At 40.5% G+C, this 18,242-nt stretch overlaps 2 protein-coding genes across 8 annotated transcripts; one reads left to right on the top strand and one right to left on the bottom strand.

The window, feature by feature from the left end:
• Positions 1-669: 669 nt before the first annotated feature.
• rbm17 (RNA binding motif protein 17) lies at positions 670-8,316 on the bottom strand. The gene is made up of 13 exons (XM_054624564.1): positions 8,194-8,316; positions 7,686-7,833; positions 7,295-7,411; positions 6,816-6,982; positions 6,469-6,581; positions 5,989-6,039; positions 5,357-5,492; positions 4,903-5,054; positions 4,475-4,525; positions 3,186-3,262; positions 2,976-3,074; positions 2,824-2,896; positions 670-941 (listed from the first exon to the last, which is right to left on the bottom strand). The coding sequence occupies exons 2-13, from the start codon at positions 7,806-7,808 to the stop codon at positions 838-840; spliced, it is 1,263 nt and encodes a 420-aa protein (XP_054480539.1). The 5' UTR covers positions 7,809-7,833; positions 8,194-8,316; the 3' UTR covers positions 670-837.
• A 169-nt stretch (positions 8,317-8,485) lies between these two features.
• On the top strand, positions 8,486-17,904 carry il15ra (interleukin 15 receptor subunit alpha). 7 transcript variants are annotated; one of them, XM_054624337.1, is made up of 9 exons: positions 8,486-8,830; positions 9,512-9,724; positions 11,209-11,256; positions 14,295-14,342; positions 14,436-14,492; positions 16,059-16,181; positions 17,082-17,201; positions 17,325-17,394; positions 17,515-17,904. In XM_054624337.1, exons 1-9 carry the CDS (start codon positions 8,647-8,649, stop codon positions 17,588-17,590), a joined length of 939 nt encoding a protein of 312 aa, XP_054480312.1. In that variant the 5' UTR covers positions 8,486-8,646; the 3' UTR covers positions 17,591-17,904. The 7 variants fall into 7 exon arrangements, with proteins under 7 accessions (XP_054480312.1, XP_054480314.1, XP_054480311.1 ...); XM_054624339.1 differs by having other exon boundaries at positions 8,488-8,830; positions 14,436-14,483; positions 16,062-16,181; positions 17,322-17,394; XM_054624336.1 differs by having other exon boundaries at positions 8,488-8,830; positions 16,062-16,181; positions 17,322-17,394.
• The last annotated feature ends 338 nt before the right edge of the window (positions 17,905-18,242 follow it).

The raw sequence follows: 18,242 nt of genomic DNA, 5'->3' as shown, positions 1-18,242 counted from the left end.
TCTGAGAAAATATTATTGATGATTACTGTTGTACGTGAGAAACATCTTTATAACAGCCTGTTAAACGTCTTTCATCTCAGCTTCTGCCCCTTCATCCATATTCCCTTGACCTTTGACCCCTGCAGTATGAATGAGAGCAGGGTGATCTTTCAGATGGGCCTCTCTACTCCTCTCTGGTTTTCTATCCAGCCCGTTTCCCTGATCTGAATTAAACCTGCTCCGGTGGGATGCTTCCTGACGTATTTCACCGGCACCTCCTGGGCCTTTTTGGTGCGTTTACATAATTCTGAATGAGGCTGGGGCAGCGTTCACCGTCCCATTCCCCTTCTCATAATCCATCAGGGCTAAGTTAAGACTATCGGGCCCCTGGGATGTCGCAACACTACTGTGGAACCGGCGTTACGTCAGACAAAATTCATAGAAGGAAACTAGGCTTCTTAGGAGCTGCTTCATAACAGGATGTGTCCAAGTTTTGAGTTACATTTCTGGGTTTGCTAGGTAGTGTTTATACCAGGATGAAATATTTCACATTTTCAAACTGGAAAACAACTGTAGCTCAGTCACTATAACTAGGCTGATTTAAAACTCAGCAACAAAATTATGATTATGAATAATCAAAGATAAATAAAGAAACCAGTAAACTAGACATAGTTCATACCCTTTATTTTGTCTTGGCATAAAGGTATTTTTCATCTCAGGACAAAAAAAAAAGAAAAAAAGAAAAATCTATAATATTGACTCATCACTACATACAGACACTTACTGCTGTTCAGGAAATAATGATAAAAAAAAAAGGTTTATGTACAAGTGAGGAGACGCTGTGAGCCCAGGGAGACGTCAGAACTGCTCCCCGAGGTCCAAAATCCGAAACTTGTCTAGATTGTAGAAGCAGGCCTTGACGATTCGGCCACCGAAATACCGTCCGTTCAGATCCACCACGGCTGCAGAGGGGAGAGAGAGAGAGAGAGAGAGAGAGAGAGAGAGAGAGGGGTGAGGTCAGACTGTACCCGAGTACACATATAAACCTTTCAACAACAGGATTACTGCTGCTATATTAAAGAAAACCTCTACAGATGTTTTGATGAGGTTATACATTGTATAATATTATGCAGAAGCCTCAACCTGCCTTCAATTTCAGCAGTTTTTTTCCCCCCAAAGTGTCCCAGAATGCCCTTGACAAGCTCCTGAGGGGGACTTGAACATGGTACTCAATCGGGTTCTCACTGTATGATTTTTTTGAACAATGGCACCTGGTTGCATCACAGGGTTATTTACAAAGCCCTAGATGCTGGAAATATGCTGATGTAATGTCAACAGGAAGAGGAGAAATGCACCAGCCTAATCGATGCCAGGTTTTATTAACAGTTCAATAGTTTTGGTGGAGTTCTCCCCCCCCCACCTCTAAAAAGGCGGCCTTCTTCTTGTTCTAAGAAGAAATTTGATTTGATTTGTGTGGAACAAACTGTTGTGGAAAGCAGCTGAAGTGCCAGTTGATAAAACCCCTGAAAAATAAAAACAGCTCTGCTTTGGTACCTAACACTTCTAGGCAGAAATAGGATATATATGAGATCAGTAAGATATGTCACTTGTTAAGGCAGCATACGTTCACACACACATCAAGATAACCTTCCTTTATAAGGACAACTGAGACAGGCTAAGTGTGTATCTATATTCCTTGTAGGACACCTCTGATCGCAGCAGTACTTTTCATACATGGGTGTGCACATCAACTCCAGTGTGCTGACACTGGCTGTACAAAACATGTTGCAATGATGATGATGCATGAAGCGACAGCTAGGAGCCCGATAACCGGAAAAACAAGGGGAAGCTCCTGTGGAAATTCAATACGGCCAACCAAGAAAAAGTCCAGCGCATAAATGTTTTTACATCAAACAAACAAGATATAATGAGCTTTAAACGTGCTGGTGGGAAGATTCTTTCACTTTTGGAGTTTTGACAGAGCCAGGTTAGCTGTTTCCCAACCTGTTCCCCATCTTTGTGCTAAGCTAACTGGCCTTTTGGCTATAGCTTCATACTTAACAGATAGACATGAGAGTGGTACAAATCTTCTCTGCTAGCTCTCAGCAAAAAAGAGAAAAAGGGTATTTCTCGAGATGTTCAATATGATGATGTATACCTGATGCCACCCTGGAAGGAGCATAGTAATATTAAAAATGTTAAATTACAGCTTACTCTGCCCTGAGAATGACTTCACTGAAATTTCACACGGTTGCAGAAGGAAATCAGGTGGGACCTGGTTCTTTGAGCAAGATGACACAATGGTCATCTCCTTCCAGTTACCGTGGGAACATGACCTCTGACCTCCCTGAGGAGGAACATAGAGAGACTTTTCCTCCCTGGAGCAATACAACGTTTCATCATCACCTTTAGAAATAGATCACGCAGTGTGACAATTGAAGACAACACGTTATGACTGAGGTCCTCTGTATCTGTCTTTGAGCGTCTGTCCTGCTTTTCTGAGAGCTGTGATGTAAGCGCGGTTCTGCCGGTGCCGCAGGGTTGGCTGGGCCACATGTGATGTAACACCGCAGGGAGTCTCACCTTGTTTCCCGATCTGGGCCGACCCATTTAGAACGGGACACGCTTTCACCCACATTATTAGAGCAGTTATAAAACGGTAGGATAGAAAGTGATGCAGTTACATAAAGTTGATCGCCCACCCCAAAAAGAGCTAAACTGGATATGACCCGCTGAAAGCAGAATCACAATGGAAATGTGGAAGATGATGATAAAGAACAGGTAGACCTATCAGTGGAGGGCTCATTTGGGATTGTGAGCATCAGACTACAAAACAATACTGACCTTTGATGGCTGACTCCACCCTCTCAAACTCCAGGAATATCCTGACAGCTTCTTCATCTGGCACAACTGCGATCTGAGAAGCAAAGTTTGATTGTGATTGTCCCGTTTGATTGATGAAATCCACTTTGCACTTTGTTATGCTCTCCTCTCACCTCAAATATGACACATTTAACCACTTTGCCGTATTTCTCGCACTCCTCTTTCGTCTCTCCCTCCAAGTCTTCGTCCACCTCTCCGCGGCCCACCATGTTCTACGGGACAAACAGAGAGGTCAGGGATACGTGCATGGGACATTAGAAGATAATGAGGGCTCAAACAGCAGTTAAGAACATACACACACACACACATTTGCACATGCATACCCTCAGCAGGACCACTTTGGTGGGGTTTTTGAGGATCTCTGTGAGCGGGTTGGCGTCCGACTTCTTGGAAGAGTCAGCTGGTTGGATGGAAACAGAGACAAAGGTCACCAAGGTTTTTGTTCCTCATTATAGGAATATTGACAGGCTGCTGGTGAACTGGATTAAGCACATTTTTAAGATCATCTTTAGAACATGTGTTTTAAGGTAAAAAGTATTTCCACTCAAATGTATTTTTTTTTTTTTTTTTTTTTGGTGAATCCTTATTGCTGCTGAGGAAATACTGAAATACTATTTGTGTTCCTAGAAAACTGATTAAACAGGTGAGGGATAATTGTCTTGCTCAAAGGAACACTGAACATGTATACATGTACATACACAGAGCATTTTACATCTCAACTTTCCATCCAGTCTTTACACTCTGACAAAGACCAGTTGTGGCCAAACTTGTAACAAAGTGGCAACTACGTGTTCCTCAGGGGACACAGGGCGTCCTGAACTCTACTTCCACTTGAGAACAGGGAGAGAATGTATAAACAATTGTTCTGTACAGTATACAGTACTGATAACAGACTCCTGCCCAGTTGCTGCAAAGCCCGTTAAAATATAAACTCATTCAACTACAGCAGTTATGCTGAGAACAAAGCCGTAGTGAAGGATGATCCGACCTCGATATTTAGTGGCTGAAAGAAAACACTGCATCCAGAAAGAAGCAAAGGGTAAAGTCCAGTTTTCATTTCAAAGCACTCAAAAAAAACTACACACATCTTGTTAAACCATTTCAACTCTAGATAACATTTGCTTTCACATTGTATATCTGAGGTAACAGTCTGTGCCGCGTGAGTTTATAATGTCGCTAACAATTACAAACAAGTGGAGTTCTGTAAGGGAGAATTCCAATCTAATCCAAGCAAAGTTGGACGTTTGAGGCAATGAGAACAAAAATAAGGGACGACATCAGTTTGAGCTGAAAACAAATACGTTTTGTGGGGTAAACAAAGACTTGATTCAAAGCAAAATTAAAACCAGCTAAGACTTTAGTGCTAGCTCAATTAAGCGTGCATTACTGGCACATGCAAAACTATTGTACTCATTGCCGTATTATCTTATTCTAATACAGAACTCCTCCTCCAAGCACTGCTGTTTAAATTTGATAACTGTTCATGAGCATAAATAAAAATGTACATGGATAAAACACATGCAAACACACAAATGCTTCTAGAATAAAAGACCGGCAGGACGGTTCATTGTGCGTAATGAAAAAAAAAGAGAAAATGGGAGTGAAGGCCAACCTGAAAAGCCTCCGCTTGAAGTCTCAGCAGCAACTGTCTGGCTGGACCCTGCTGCTCAGTCACAAACACACAAACAGACAGACACACACACACACACAAGTACACAAAATGAAAAAGACGTGCACACAGAGTCACAGTAAAACATCAAACTGATCCTGGAATGAAGCCATGATGGTCACTGATGAGTGTAGAGTAAAGATACACATGAACAGATCAAGAGTGAAAACAGAAACAATTCTATTGCAACTTAAAGTCAATGTGAGACAGACTGAGACCGAACGTAAAGTCTGGAGACGACACAAGCCAAGGTCGGTTCATGCAGTTGACAGGTAAAAAGGACTTGAAGGAAGGGGACAAGGAAAAAACTGAGTGTGGATTTTATAGCATTGATCATGAGGAGCCAAAAGCCACACGAAGGTGGTACTTACGTTTTTCTGCAGCGTCGCCTATGATGATCTTTCCACCTCTCTTGCTGGTCTTCTCCACGGACAGCGCCGTGCTGAGGCCCTGCTCATGCTTCCCAAGGCCCTGGCCTTCTTTGAAGCCGTACTTCTGCATGATCTTATGGGCCACCGTACCTCTGTGAGGGTTAAGCAGTGTGATTTGTTGAAATATCAAAGCTAGTTGCACAAAAACCTTACACTGTGCAAGATGCTGAATCAATATTAATTAAAAATGAAGTCATGTTTTCCCCTTATTAGTATTAATGTTGATGCATTGCAAAAAAGAATTTTTTTTGCTAAAATAGATGGTAATGAAATCATTTTATACTAAAAACATACTTTATATTCCACTAGAAATCCATTTAATTTATGACACAAAAACCCAAATAGCCTGCCAGTCATTTGTGTCTGTGTGTGTCTGTGTGAGTGTCCCACCCACCCCATGTTGGCCAGGAAGGAGCTGGTTGGTACGGGCGGTGAACGTGGCCGCTCTGAGTCCTCGTACATAGGTGGAGGGATGGCGGCCTTTGAGCCTCTGGCGGGACGACCTTCATCCTCGTAGGAGTATGATGAGCCTAAAAGCACAACAGCTATTTACATGTGGTGCAGCACTGAGGAGAACAACCATTTTTTTCAGTTCTATAAAATATTTACTGTTGTTATTCTTTGAATTTATTTTCTATTCTGTTTTGTATTCTTTTTTGTATTCGTTGTTTTTCTTTCCTTGTGATTTTACAGTGACGTTCACAATGTTAAAGACACCTCAAACTCTGACCATGTAGACAATGCTGCCCTCTGTTGTAGACAAACTGCCCAGACTGCTATTAATTAAACACTACACAGTGCTCACGTACTCCACACACAAACTCCATGTGTGGTTAACGCTTACATGTTACATGACAATTCAGGGACCAAAGAGTTCAACCGAAAACGTGGGTACACAAGCCTCATTTTCCACCGTCTAACCAAAAAATGTCGTCTCAGACGGGATTTCCATGAAGCATTTAGTTTTTTTCCTTAGACTAGTCAGTGATTTAAAACCATTACCACGTGATGCATCTGAAGACTTACCATCCTTGTCCATAAGTGAAGATGGAGGGGCGATAGCTGCTCCACCCATCACTGGCAGAGAGAGAGAGACAGGAGATGGATCATGTCAGAGAGGAAAGTTTTGATTTTGTCTCATTTAAAACATGATGACTGTGATACACAGCTACCGAATTCATTGCATCTTATCAAACATCGCACTTCTATGTATTGGCATTATTATGTTATTCATCAATGCTAATAAGAAAAGCATGTTAAGCTCAAACAGAGAACCTGTGAGGAAGGATAGGCCTGTGTTTGAGCGAAAAATTCTAAAACTTATTTATTTCCCTCAAAAGTGGACAAATACTCATCTGAAGAGACTTTTTCTTACGACAGATGACGACAAATGATGATTAAATCATCTTGGCAGAGTTGGCCTTGAGACTACAGCTCTGAAAACATCAAACCATCCACAGATGGCGCTTTGACTTTGATTTGAGCCGAGTGGGGTAAAATACTCACTCCGTTTCCTCCGCTCTGTCTCGAAGTCCTCCTCCTCATCCGACTCGCCCTCTGCTGCAGGGAAACGAGAGAAACCACTCGGAGCTCCACCATCTGGCCTGTCTTTCCTCTTTCTGCAACACACCAGGTTCAAGAGTCAAAACACTCCTGTGTTCCGATAAATTTTCGGTTTTCAGTATTACTATTACAGGACAAATAACTAAAGCACTACAGAACTTTTCTGGGTTTTTGTCCCATGGTGTTTCTACAAGCACGCAATAACACAGGCATCAAGATCCCCCCGGACCCTGAACAGCAACCATTAGGAAAAGAAAACGAGTGATTTCAGTGACCGATCGTGACAGTACTTTTCTCTCTCCTCGATCTCTTTCTGCCGCTCCTGCTCCCTCTGGCGCTGCCGTTCTTCTCGGTGTCGCTTCACCACCTTCTCGTAGTCGTTGGGGAACATCGGATCGTACTCGTCCGCCAACGGAATCAGCACATCGCCAGAAGAGAAACCACTGGGCACGGTTTCCTGAAGGACACACACACACACACACAGTCCAAAATATGTGAGTGAGATAGAGATCTACAGATGCAGCTCTGAAATAGTTTTGATGAGGATATTTACATCCTTTTCAGCAGACATGGATCACAACACCACACACTGCTCTGTATCATATAAATGATACTACCCACTGAACATTTTTGCTCTGCATCTTTGGCTTATATGCGGATGAATCAAATCCAGAGATGTACAAATCAAGCAGCTTGAACATTTCAAACATTTTATAAACTCAGAAGATTTCATGAACACTGATCACCAGGTTCACTGGATTAGACAGACCTTAAGTCCAGCGGCAGCATGTGGAGGAGTGTCTATGATCTGTCTCTCATCACTGGAGCCTCCTCTCTTTAGATCGATAACCGGAGCCAAGACTGTGGTCTGCTTCATCCGCTGGGTCTAAACACAAAAACACACCAAAACAAACCCATTGAATAAGTACACATTGATTGTGGTGTCTCCTCGTTTTTCACACGTTTTCTTAATTTTACATTAGCTTGGTTACATGTTATGTGGCTTATAATCTCAACTGCATATGTACTCTCTTCACTCTTGTTCACTAGTATCAACAAGGTATCCTCTCCATGACAGATGTGTTTATCCTGCACGACGTGTCACACATCCAGAAATTGATCCTGTGTTCTGTACTTGTATTGCATGTGACATTACCCACCTTTGCCTGTGTCAGAGCCGCCTTCTTCACCTTCAGCTGGGACTGCAGCAGCTTGAAGTTCTTGGACCAGCCCTCCGTCTTGGTGTCACTGGCCCCCACACCGAGGTCATCATACAGCGACATGGCTGCCTGTCAGTGCCTCTGTTTCCTGCAGACAAGTTTTATTTGATTTAACGTTGGCGTTAATCTGAACTTGCTTAAGGAGCTATACATGGATAGAAAATGAGGCTGTAACTTGGCAGCAGCCTTATTGAAAAGCTTGTTCAAAATCTTAGTGTTTTATTCATTAAAACGTTTAATGCAACGAAAATATGTGTCACTTATCACAAGCTTCATTTGGGGTAATATTAAGTACGCTATCTCAAACTCAAGCAGACCAGGAGAAAGTGGCTAAATATCAATGTAGCTAACGTTAGCCAATGCTAATATTAGCTGCTTTACTGTCTACGTCTAAACAAGTTATGTATAAAAAAAAAAAGTCGTATTATCTAACTTGTTTATAACCTACCGGTTTTAGAAATGCCTGCACATTAACTAAATGTAAGTGTCTGAAGCATAAAGGAAGGTTGGAGGAACATTTGGTACGAGCTCTCTCCTCGCTGTACGAGACGGAAGCCGGCAGCACAACAACAAAAAGTAACCGCGACAGTCCAGTCGATCAACGGCACGGCGGCTCTTGCGCCACCTAGCGGCCGGAGGACTGTACCGTCATTAGCGTATTGCACTGTAATGTACTCTCTCTCTTGCATAACAACACAGAGTAATTCACCAATTAATGGCAGTTCTTTCCCCGTCGTATACCATGCCATGTTTTACTATTGTACGTATTTGTTCGAGTGGAGAAAGAAACCGTATGACTTCAGCAACGTGAGCACAGTGTGCGTTTACTACTGACCGCGTAAATTAATCGCTTCGCATATCAGCCAATGGGAAGGAGGAGTGGCATGCAAAGCGAAAGTTAATGGCAGAACTTAAGGAGCACAGGACGCTGAGCGGTGACAATGATCTGTACCGGTGGTGGTTGACTTGGCGAGCATGTTTTAGGTCTCCGCAGAGCTGTCAGATGGATCTGTGTTCCCCGTTTGCTTTATTGTCTGGCTGGGCTACGATGGTCTGTCTGCTCGGGGCTGCGCTCTGCTCCAAAGGTGAGTGCAAAATAATGTCTTAATAATGTAATCTTCACTTGTATTATTCTTTGATCCGAAAGGGGCACAACAATGTAAAAATGATAAACCATTCATTATTGTTCACTTTTTAAATTGTTATCGTCGTTGTTATTAATTTAACTTTCCCTTTCGGTCACTACGGTCTGAGAGGATTTGTTTGTGATTGCAATCGTGATTAGACAAAGTCAATATAAGCACTTAACAAAACATACAGGCAACACTGTGATAACCAAATGGATCTCTGTGCGTGAAATAACTCACACATTTGAAGGAACTATTTTGACCTGTGTTAATGTGTAGTCTAGTGATATACAGTAAAGCAAAAGGTTAATAATTTATATATATTTATAATACTCGTTTTGATCTTGTTTTTACAAATTTCCCCGCTGTGGGACTAATAAAGGATTATTTTATTTTATCTTATCTTATCTAAACCTAATGACGTGTAGATTCGCCTCACAAAAATAAATTAATTCAACAGGACTAATTCACAACTGACATATTCCAGAGACACATTTAGTTCTGCAGAGGCCTTCAAGTTTTTCCCTTTGTTTATTGAAACTAACTAATAATAGTTAAAACTTTATTTTTCTCTTGACGTTAGTTCTGTGTGGACATCTATATTGTAACTGTGCCACATGATGTTTTTTTTTCTTCCAGACAAAACCATTTGTCCATGTCCAGAGATTAAATCATTAGGACCTCGAACTCAACCTCCACCAGTGACCTGCTTCAACATTAGCGACACTTTTCGCTACAAGTGCATCGAAAATTATGTGAGGCAGGTGGGAACTTCCAATCTCATCAAATGCAAGCAATCTGACAATGGTACTCGGCATTGGGCCCCGGACAAACCCAGCCTCAATTGTATACGTAAGATTTTATTTGTTGTTCTTCTTGATTAGCGATATCCACGATCCAGTGGGAAAGCTTGGCCTTTTCTAGTGGTAGGTCCAGGGGAACTGACTTGAACATGTACATTTGTTTGGGGGGTTTGAATTCAGAAAGGAGCGATGGGAGAAATGCCGGATCACCCACACTCTTGGCAACATCAGCCAGTAGGAAGTCATCACGTCTGGGGTCTTCTCTTTAGCCCTGACCACCAGCTCCAAATACCTGTGTGGGGAAAGATACTGTAGCACAGTTGTGGCAACATCACACAAACATCTTTCACGTACACCCACACATTGTCTGCACTTGAGGGATTAAAATGATGTGAAAAGGCACATTAGTGTCTATTTTAGTTCACATCCACCCACATGTGATTTGTGTGTGTGTTTGTAATGATACACGTCACCTGACTCTAGTAGAAACTTCCCCATTGATACGAAGTATGTAACTAATTGCTCTATAACCGCAATTTCAAAATGACACTTATTTGATCATAAGGGGATGCACCGTAATATTTACTTGTCTGTATATCACAATATCTTTGGTGCAACTCAATAGATTTTTATCAGTTGTATTTTGTAAAACCGTTGGATGGGTTGTGCCTTGCAAAACTGCATTTTATTTAGTTTTTTTCATCGTACTGATCAGATAAAATTTGCAGTTTGCTCAATGTCAAACATAGCCAATTGGGTTTAGCTGAACTGTGAATATTCGTAGCATCCAGTATGCCTAAAAAATAAATGGATGCACACAAACAAGGAATGCAAAGAGTGCAAAAATAATTGATTTGGTATTCAAATGTCTAAATGTTTCAGTACAGCCCTTATCTTAGGTACACATTGACCAAAATAAGATAATCTTAAAGCAGACAGAGAACAAGAAATGGAAGCAGCTATTTTGCACTCTACACCCTCTGCTTTAACCTTCCCTTCGTCTTTTCCATAGACCTTAAAATAAACCATTACACACATTGATTGGTTTGGAAGCATCTTTGAAATTCACTTCTATAAATCGTCCACTCCTGGGCTTCCCCAGACTCTATGAAAAAATATGCCTGAAGCATTCTCCTTGCACAGGATGCAGTTTGGTGACAGTGAAGATTTAATTTCATGCAATGTGTCAGGGTTGAAGTATTTTCTATGTATAATAAATACTTTACTTGAAGGTTGGGTTTTCTGGAAGAGTGTTGAATGTTCAACCTTGTGAGTACATTTTATTTTGGGAGATTTTACTAAAATTATTGAAGATATTTAGGAGGGTTGGTAGAAAGGGAGGGACATTCTAGACGAAGAGCAATATATCATCGGCATACAGTCTGGGTGACTCAAAAAATCTGCTTGGAAACTACCAAAAGCCTGTGTTTCAAACCAGGGCGGTTGGTGTTTTTTTGTAGCTTATTCATACTCAAAATTATATGATTTTAGACGAGTAACAAACTTATCAACTTCTTATTTGTTGTGTTTCAGCTGACCCAAACAAAACGACAACACAACCACCAAGCAGCACAGCAACAAGTAAGTGTAAGCTCTAACACAAACACACTAAAATATTTGTACACAGTGACGTTTTAATATTAGCCAGAGAGAAGTGTTTGTTTCACATTTATGATTAATGATGGTCAGATCTTGTAGCAAGTCACACTGAGATTGCAGATGACTCCACCATTACCACTACAGTCAGTTCTGTATTTGCACAAAAAAATAAACTACTGACAAACTAATAATATATATGTAGGCTACTAATGATGAAATAAGATAATCTTAAAGCAGACAGAGAACAAGAAATAGGAGAATCTATTTTGCACCAGATCCCGATTCCCATAAACTTCCCTCCATCCTAGACCATTTGAAAATATTTGCCGGAAGCATTCTGAGCACACAAAATGCAGTTTTGGTGACAGTGTAGATTTCATTTAAGTCAGGGGTCTCAAACTTAATTTACTTGGGGGCCGCTGGAGGCAGAGTCTGGGTGAGGCTGGGCCGCATCGGGTATTCCACAAGAAAAACTTTTTTTTTTTAAACACAAAATAAGATGAAAAAATAAATAAACAAATTAAGAATTAATAAGTAAATAAATCAGTAATAAATAAATAAAATAATAATAATTAGATTTCTCTAGTCAACAACTATGTGTGGTTTCTTCAGTCTTCTATATCTGCTGTATTCAGATTTAAACGTCTTTATTAACAGTTCTTTAACCTCAATGGGTTCTTCTGAACATGAATTGTCCTGGACATGAATGGAACATTGAAGAACATGAACTGTTCTTCTGAACATGGCTTCTCTTGCCTACTCCTTGCTGCTAGAGACCTGGCAGCGCTTTGTTACGTCCCCCTGGTAACGTATACCATGGCGGTCAGGGAAGGTGTCCTTCCCCTGTGTGGTGGGGGAGGCGCTACTACTTGGGCCATTTGGCTCTTCCTTTTCTGCAGCAGGTGCAACTGATTGGCCTGATTGGCCTATAAAAGGAGGAAGACATCCAGCCTGTGGCTCTCTCGCTGCTGGGTGACTGAAGCTGCTGCCAAACCTCATCGTCTTTATTTTGGTTTTGTTGTACATTCTCATTACACCAGTCCATAGCACATTACACATAGTTAAGCTGCCATCTACACTGATACTTAATTTCCTTGTTAGGGCCTATTTATTGTTAAATAAATATACCAAAAGCTTGTCACTGCGTGTCTCCCAATTTGTTATGCCATGCTTGAGCCATGTGGTCATAACAGCTTCCTCTCGCATAGCTGAGCCACATTTGTCTTGAGGGAGGAAGCAGTTGAGACCCTCAGTATGGCTTGAAGATGATCATCAGTAAGTCTGGACCTGTACTTGGACTTATTGAAGTTCAAGGTGGAGAAGAGCTTTTCGCACAAGTATGTGCTCCCAAAAAGGCACATGGTCCGCTTGAACATTCGGGAAGGCTCAGGGAAGCTGGGGGTCAATTCTCTCAAAAATTGCCCAAGCTTGTCTGCTTTTCCACTCACCTCCCTGAACTTGGCTTTGAGGTCAGAGTTGCACTGCAGGTCAATGAGCTCCATTTGAAGCACAGGAGGGGCATCTTGCACATCAAAGGAGAAGGGGTCCGCAAAAATTTGAAATGTGGCTCTGTGCGTCTTGAAGTCTGCAAATCTGTGATCAAATTCCTCCTGTAGCTTCAAAATGGCATCAACATACTTCTCACCACTGAATGGTGTGCCTGCATCCACGAGTGCCTTGCATGCTGGGAAATGGCAAAGGTTTGTCTGAGAGAGCTGGGCTTTCCATAACACAAGTTTTGTGGAGAATGCTCTCACGTTGTCATAAGCAGCACTGACGAGTTGCCCCCGGCCTTGTAACTTCTTGTTCAGTACATTAAGCTCATGTGTGATATCAACAAGAAAAGCTAAGTCCATGAGCCATTTGGGATCACTTAGCACAGGAACAGCCACCCCATCCTTCTCCATGAAGGCTTTCACTTCTGCTCTCAACTCAAAACATCTCTTCAAGGCGTTTCCCCTGCTGAGCCAACGTACCTCGGTGAAGTAGAGCACATCCCCATATTCTGACTCTATTTCCTCTCAAAAAGCACAGAACCTTCGGTGCTTTAAGACTGTTACTGACGGACAGGTGTCGGTGTGTGACTGCAGACCACATTAGGCTACATTATTTTATTACTTTTCTTTTATCTCGCCGCGTACGCATCACTTTGATTTATTTAGTCAGAGAGAGACATATATACATATATACATATATACATATATACATATATATATCCATATATACGCTCCCGCTGGCAGCAACTTAAAAAACTTTTTTTTTTTGGGAGGTGTTGTGAACGCAGCGCTGGGACGAATGTCCGCGTTTAACTCTCCATGGCAACGCTGCTGTCACTGTAACTCTCCATGGCAACGCTGCTGTAACTGTCACTCATTGAGAATGTTTCTCTGCTTGCATCAAGCCCGGTCGATGTCCCGCCCCCTAGAGCCATATACCCACCGTGATTGGTTCGTTCAGCTCCGCACACAACACTGTAAAGTCATTCATATAAAACTAACATTAAACTTTCATATTAAGGTGGGGGCCACAAAATATCGCGAGTTTGAGACCCCTGATTTAATGCAAAGTGTGAGCACTGAAGTATGTTCTTGTTTTTTCTACTGTTTTTTTTTTATTGCTTATTTATAATACTTGTTTTATTTTATTTTTATTTTTCATTTTTTATTTTAATTATTTTTTAATTTAATTTTTTATTTTTATTTTTAGCTTGTCTTCTTCTGCTATGTCTCTTGTGTGCACTTTACTCTGCGCTGTTGTAAGTCTGCAAATTTCCCCGCTGCGGGACTAATAAAGGATTATCTTATCTTATCTTATCTTATCTTATAATAAATAAATAACTTGATGGTTGGGGTTTCTGGAAGATTTTGAATGGTCTGCCAAGTGAGTAAATTGTCTTGTCGGATTACCATGTTGTGTTTCAATCTAGGGCTGTTGGTGTTTTTTGTAAGTTATTTAGACTCAAGATGATATGATTTCGGATGATGAACAAACTGCTTAACTTTTTATTAATTGTGTTTCAGCTGACCCACATGGAACCACAACACAGCCACCAGAGAACACAGTAACAAGTAAGTGTAAGCTTAACACAACAACTCTAGAATAGAGAAAAGTTGTCAAATGAGCCAGATATAAGTGTTTGTTTCACATTCATGATCTTGCAGTGGGTCACGCTGGTTTTCCCCATGACTCCACCATTGCCACCACAGTCAGTGAGTTCTGTATGTGCATTAAAAAACTACAATAACACTAATAATAACTAAGTAGGCTACTAATGATGATACTAAATAGACCTTATATCTGACTTAATTTTTTGTGTTAGTAGTGGTTGTAGTAGTGGTATTTGTGGTAATGACTAGAAGTAGCAGTAAAGGTAGTAACAGCAGCGTTAATGGTTGTAGTTCTTCTGCTAGTAGGAGTTATGCTGTATTCCCATGAAATAAGGCAAAAGACACAAGGACTACACTTGTGGACTGCAAGGGAAAAAACAAACAGTCCGACGTAATGGCAAGATGATATGTTGCTATAGAGGGGAGAGACAAATATTTTCTGATCTTGTTTGAATTGTGGCGTGAATGACACATAGGATATTTGTCAATTTAAAAGGCAATTTTGCAAGTTTATAAAGTGGCATTTTGTCGTAGTGTCGTCATAGAATAATTTAGTTCTGTGTGAAACCGCTCAATCTACATCTCTCGTCCTCCTCTCGTCCACTAAAATAATAGACCTAACTGGTTATTTAGTCCTGACAAACTGTATTCATTGCATCATAATATGATGAACCTGGACACAGAGATACACTGTTCACACAGAAACCTAAAAAACCTAAATGGAACTCAGCCATTGTATTAATGTCATAAATGACTCCCATGCTTCACAAGTTAGGATGTCCATCCTGAAAGTGGTCTATTGTTTCATAGAGTTAATGCCCAAACTCATTAAACTTATTGCAAATTAGCTATTCCCCTTGGCCTTTTTAATGGTTCAGACTTTGCAATGATGGTATTATACTGGCAGAAAATACTCATTGTACAATAGTGGCTCACAATACTTAAAAGCTTCCCTGGTAAATATTTTTATTAACAATTGGACTAATGACTTCATATGATATTAAAGAAGTCACCCACAATATTAAAGCCCACGGATATTATCACATTTTAAAAAGTCACACTTTAAAAAGTCAAAATATACAAGTAGTACTTTATTAAAGTAATGAGAGTTATTGTGATGAACCTCATGGCAAACATGTTGACAAGAGTCACAGTAGGAAAAGCACAGGAGTTATAATTGTTTTTAATAAATGCTAACTGGTAACACCTAAATGGAAAATAGAACAAATAGAAAGGTCTGTTTTTCCATTCTTCTTCTAGTAGCACTAGTAGTAGTAGTACGTAAACCAGTAGTAGCATTATAGTAGTCGGAATGATTGTGGATATACAGTGGTAGCAGAGTTGTGGTTGTCGTAGCGGCACCTGTACTTTTCGAATAAGTAGTAACAGCAGTTGTATTGATATGAAACAGCGTAAGAAACTAACACAAGACCTTGCATGCATTTTTTTTATCTTTTGTTATTTATTAAGTGGTATCTTATATCAGAGTACGTCTTTATTACACAGTCACTTGTTAACTGACCATGCATGAGTAACACTCACACAGTTTGTCTTCTTCAACAGTAGTTTTACAAATAGAAGTGATGGTGGAAGAAGGAAGATTGTTGTAAAGAAGCAGTATTAGCAGGCATGCTCTTAGCAGTATGAGTAGAAGGAAATGTATTTTCTTATCTGCAGCAGCTTCCTCCAGCACATGGATGACCCAGAGTTTAAGCCCCTCCCCTTCCTCAGTTCCTGCAAAGCCAGAGCGAGCAGAGCCAACCTCACCTGGTCTGCAGGTCCTGACAAGTCAGCCACAGGGTAAATAACTTATCCTCATGCATGCATGCTTTGCTGATGGCAGTGTATGCTGCTTTTAACTGAACCGCATCAGGTCAGATGATTTTATTGACCAGGGCACGTATCTGTTAAACCTTAAAGACAGGGAGAATTAATGCACACCTTTTACCATGAAGTTACAATATGGTATATATATATATATATATATATATATACACACACACACACACACATACATATATATACAAGGATTTTCTCCCTATATTTTCAATGTCTACATATGCTTTGCTGGATATTCTAAATGGATAAAGATAAAGTTATATATACTTATATTATTTTAAGTGATCTTCAGTGGTGGCTCTATAATATGGTTGTATTTAAAGTAATCAAAGTACATGGTGATGTACGTAATTGTTTCCAAAATGGGGACATTTCATAAAAAGTTGACAAATCTGGGAAAAGTTCACTTTGCAATTTTTTTATTTTTTTTTTTTTTTAAACTCAATATTTGAATATGAAATATTTGTTCAATCCATGATGAATCCATCATTTCTTGAACCTTTTCATGTTGTACAGGGCATGAGTTTTAAGTTTCTTTAGACCAAAATTGAATCCGGCTTCACACACATTCAGATCTCCTCCATATTTATTCTGCTGGTCCGACTATCGATCTCTCCTCGCAAGTGTTGTGTTTTTTCTAAGGCATACACAGATCTGTAAACAAATCAGAACAGCATATAAATGGACCCATTTGTTTTAGAATATGTGTTTTTAAAGATGAAGAAAACCTGGATGACATTGGGAATGTCTTATGATTGATCATCCTTAATGTATAACCACGCTGCCTTCATCTGCCAATGCAAAACTCTTCACAAACAGACCTACTGTACAAATCTTACTAATTTTTTTCTTTCACGGCAGGAAAAGAAGAGCATGTGACGCCGAGCAAAGCGACGCACCAGACAACATCAACCTCAACCACCACTGAGCCTTCGCACAACGGGGCAAGTGATGCTCATGCGTTCCCCCCTGTTGCCAGAAGTAAGCTTCCACGCTGTTTTTGTACCCATTTGTGCCAAAAGTCAGACTGGTGATGTGCGTACGTTTGTTCAGGGGAAAAATGTAATATAGCTAATGTTGAGTACGTTTCTCTTTCATCAGCAGCGGTGATCGGCTGTGCTTCTGTGGGGATCGGCTGTGCTTTAATCGTAATCACTTTATTTTGTTATAAAAGGTAAGCTACAGGACAAAGCATGATTACATTACAGAGGGTTCTTTCATGTGATGAAATTACTGAAATTGATGTAAAACGGTTTTGTGTGTTTATCCAATTTCTGCTCTCTTTTTGCTGTAGGAGGTCAAAGCACAACATCCCAAAGCGGACGTCAGAAGAAGAGATACCCATGAAAGAAGGAGCGTCTGAGCGCTGAACAGGCGTCGTAGAGTTTGACCTGCCGATGTCAAAGAGAGCAGCGACAGAGCCTTACTGGAGCTCGTGGGATTGCCCCCATGCAGTGAAGAACCCATTTGATGTTATTTAAGTGTCACCAGAGAGCATAATAGCTGGCTTCATTATGACATTTGTTGTTTGCACAATCCCCAAACAGTTGAACTCACAACCTGTCAGTGTGCAGATCTCAACTAAATATTTTAACTGTGCATGTGGAACTGTAACTTTGAAGACTTTGTCTGTGAACATCTGGTGCTACAACAGGTGGTGTTTTTTTTTAAATCTTTTTTTATACGTCTGGTGAAATTCAATTTGTTCTTATTTTCATCAAACCTTGTGAAAATACTAAACCAAAATGAATTGTTCCATTAGACAAGTATGGTCTTTTGAGTCAAAAGCCTCATAAAGCTCACATTGGTATCAGCAATAAAGCTCCATTGTTCTCTTAAAGCTATTCAAAACACATCACTTGGCTGCACCTATACCCTGGGTGACAGTAGAAATTCCTACAGCTGCCAACAAATATTTACTATTACTTGATAGTAAAAGTTGTGCGAAGCTGTTAAATGGAATTATTTAGCCATGTCTTGACATGTTTTTCAAGATCTATGTCTGAAGTTTACACCAATCTG

This window comes from Anoplopoma fimbria, chromosome 23 (assembly GCF_027596085.1).
Source record: "Anoplopoma fimbria isolate UVic2021 breed Golden Eagle Sablefish chromosome 23, Afim_UVic_2022, whole genome shotgun sequence".
Lineage (NCBI taxonomy): Eukaryota > Metazoa > Chordata > Actinopteri > Perciformes > Anoplopomatidae > Anoplopoma > Anoplopoma fimbria.
Note: the sequence above shows the minus strand (reverse complement) of the source record. Positions and strands in the feature narration are given on the sequence as shown.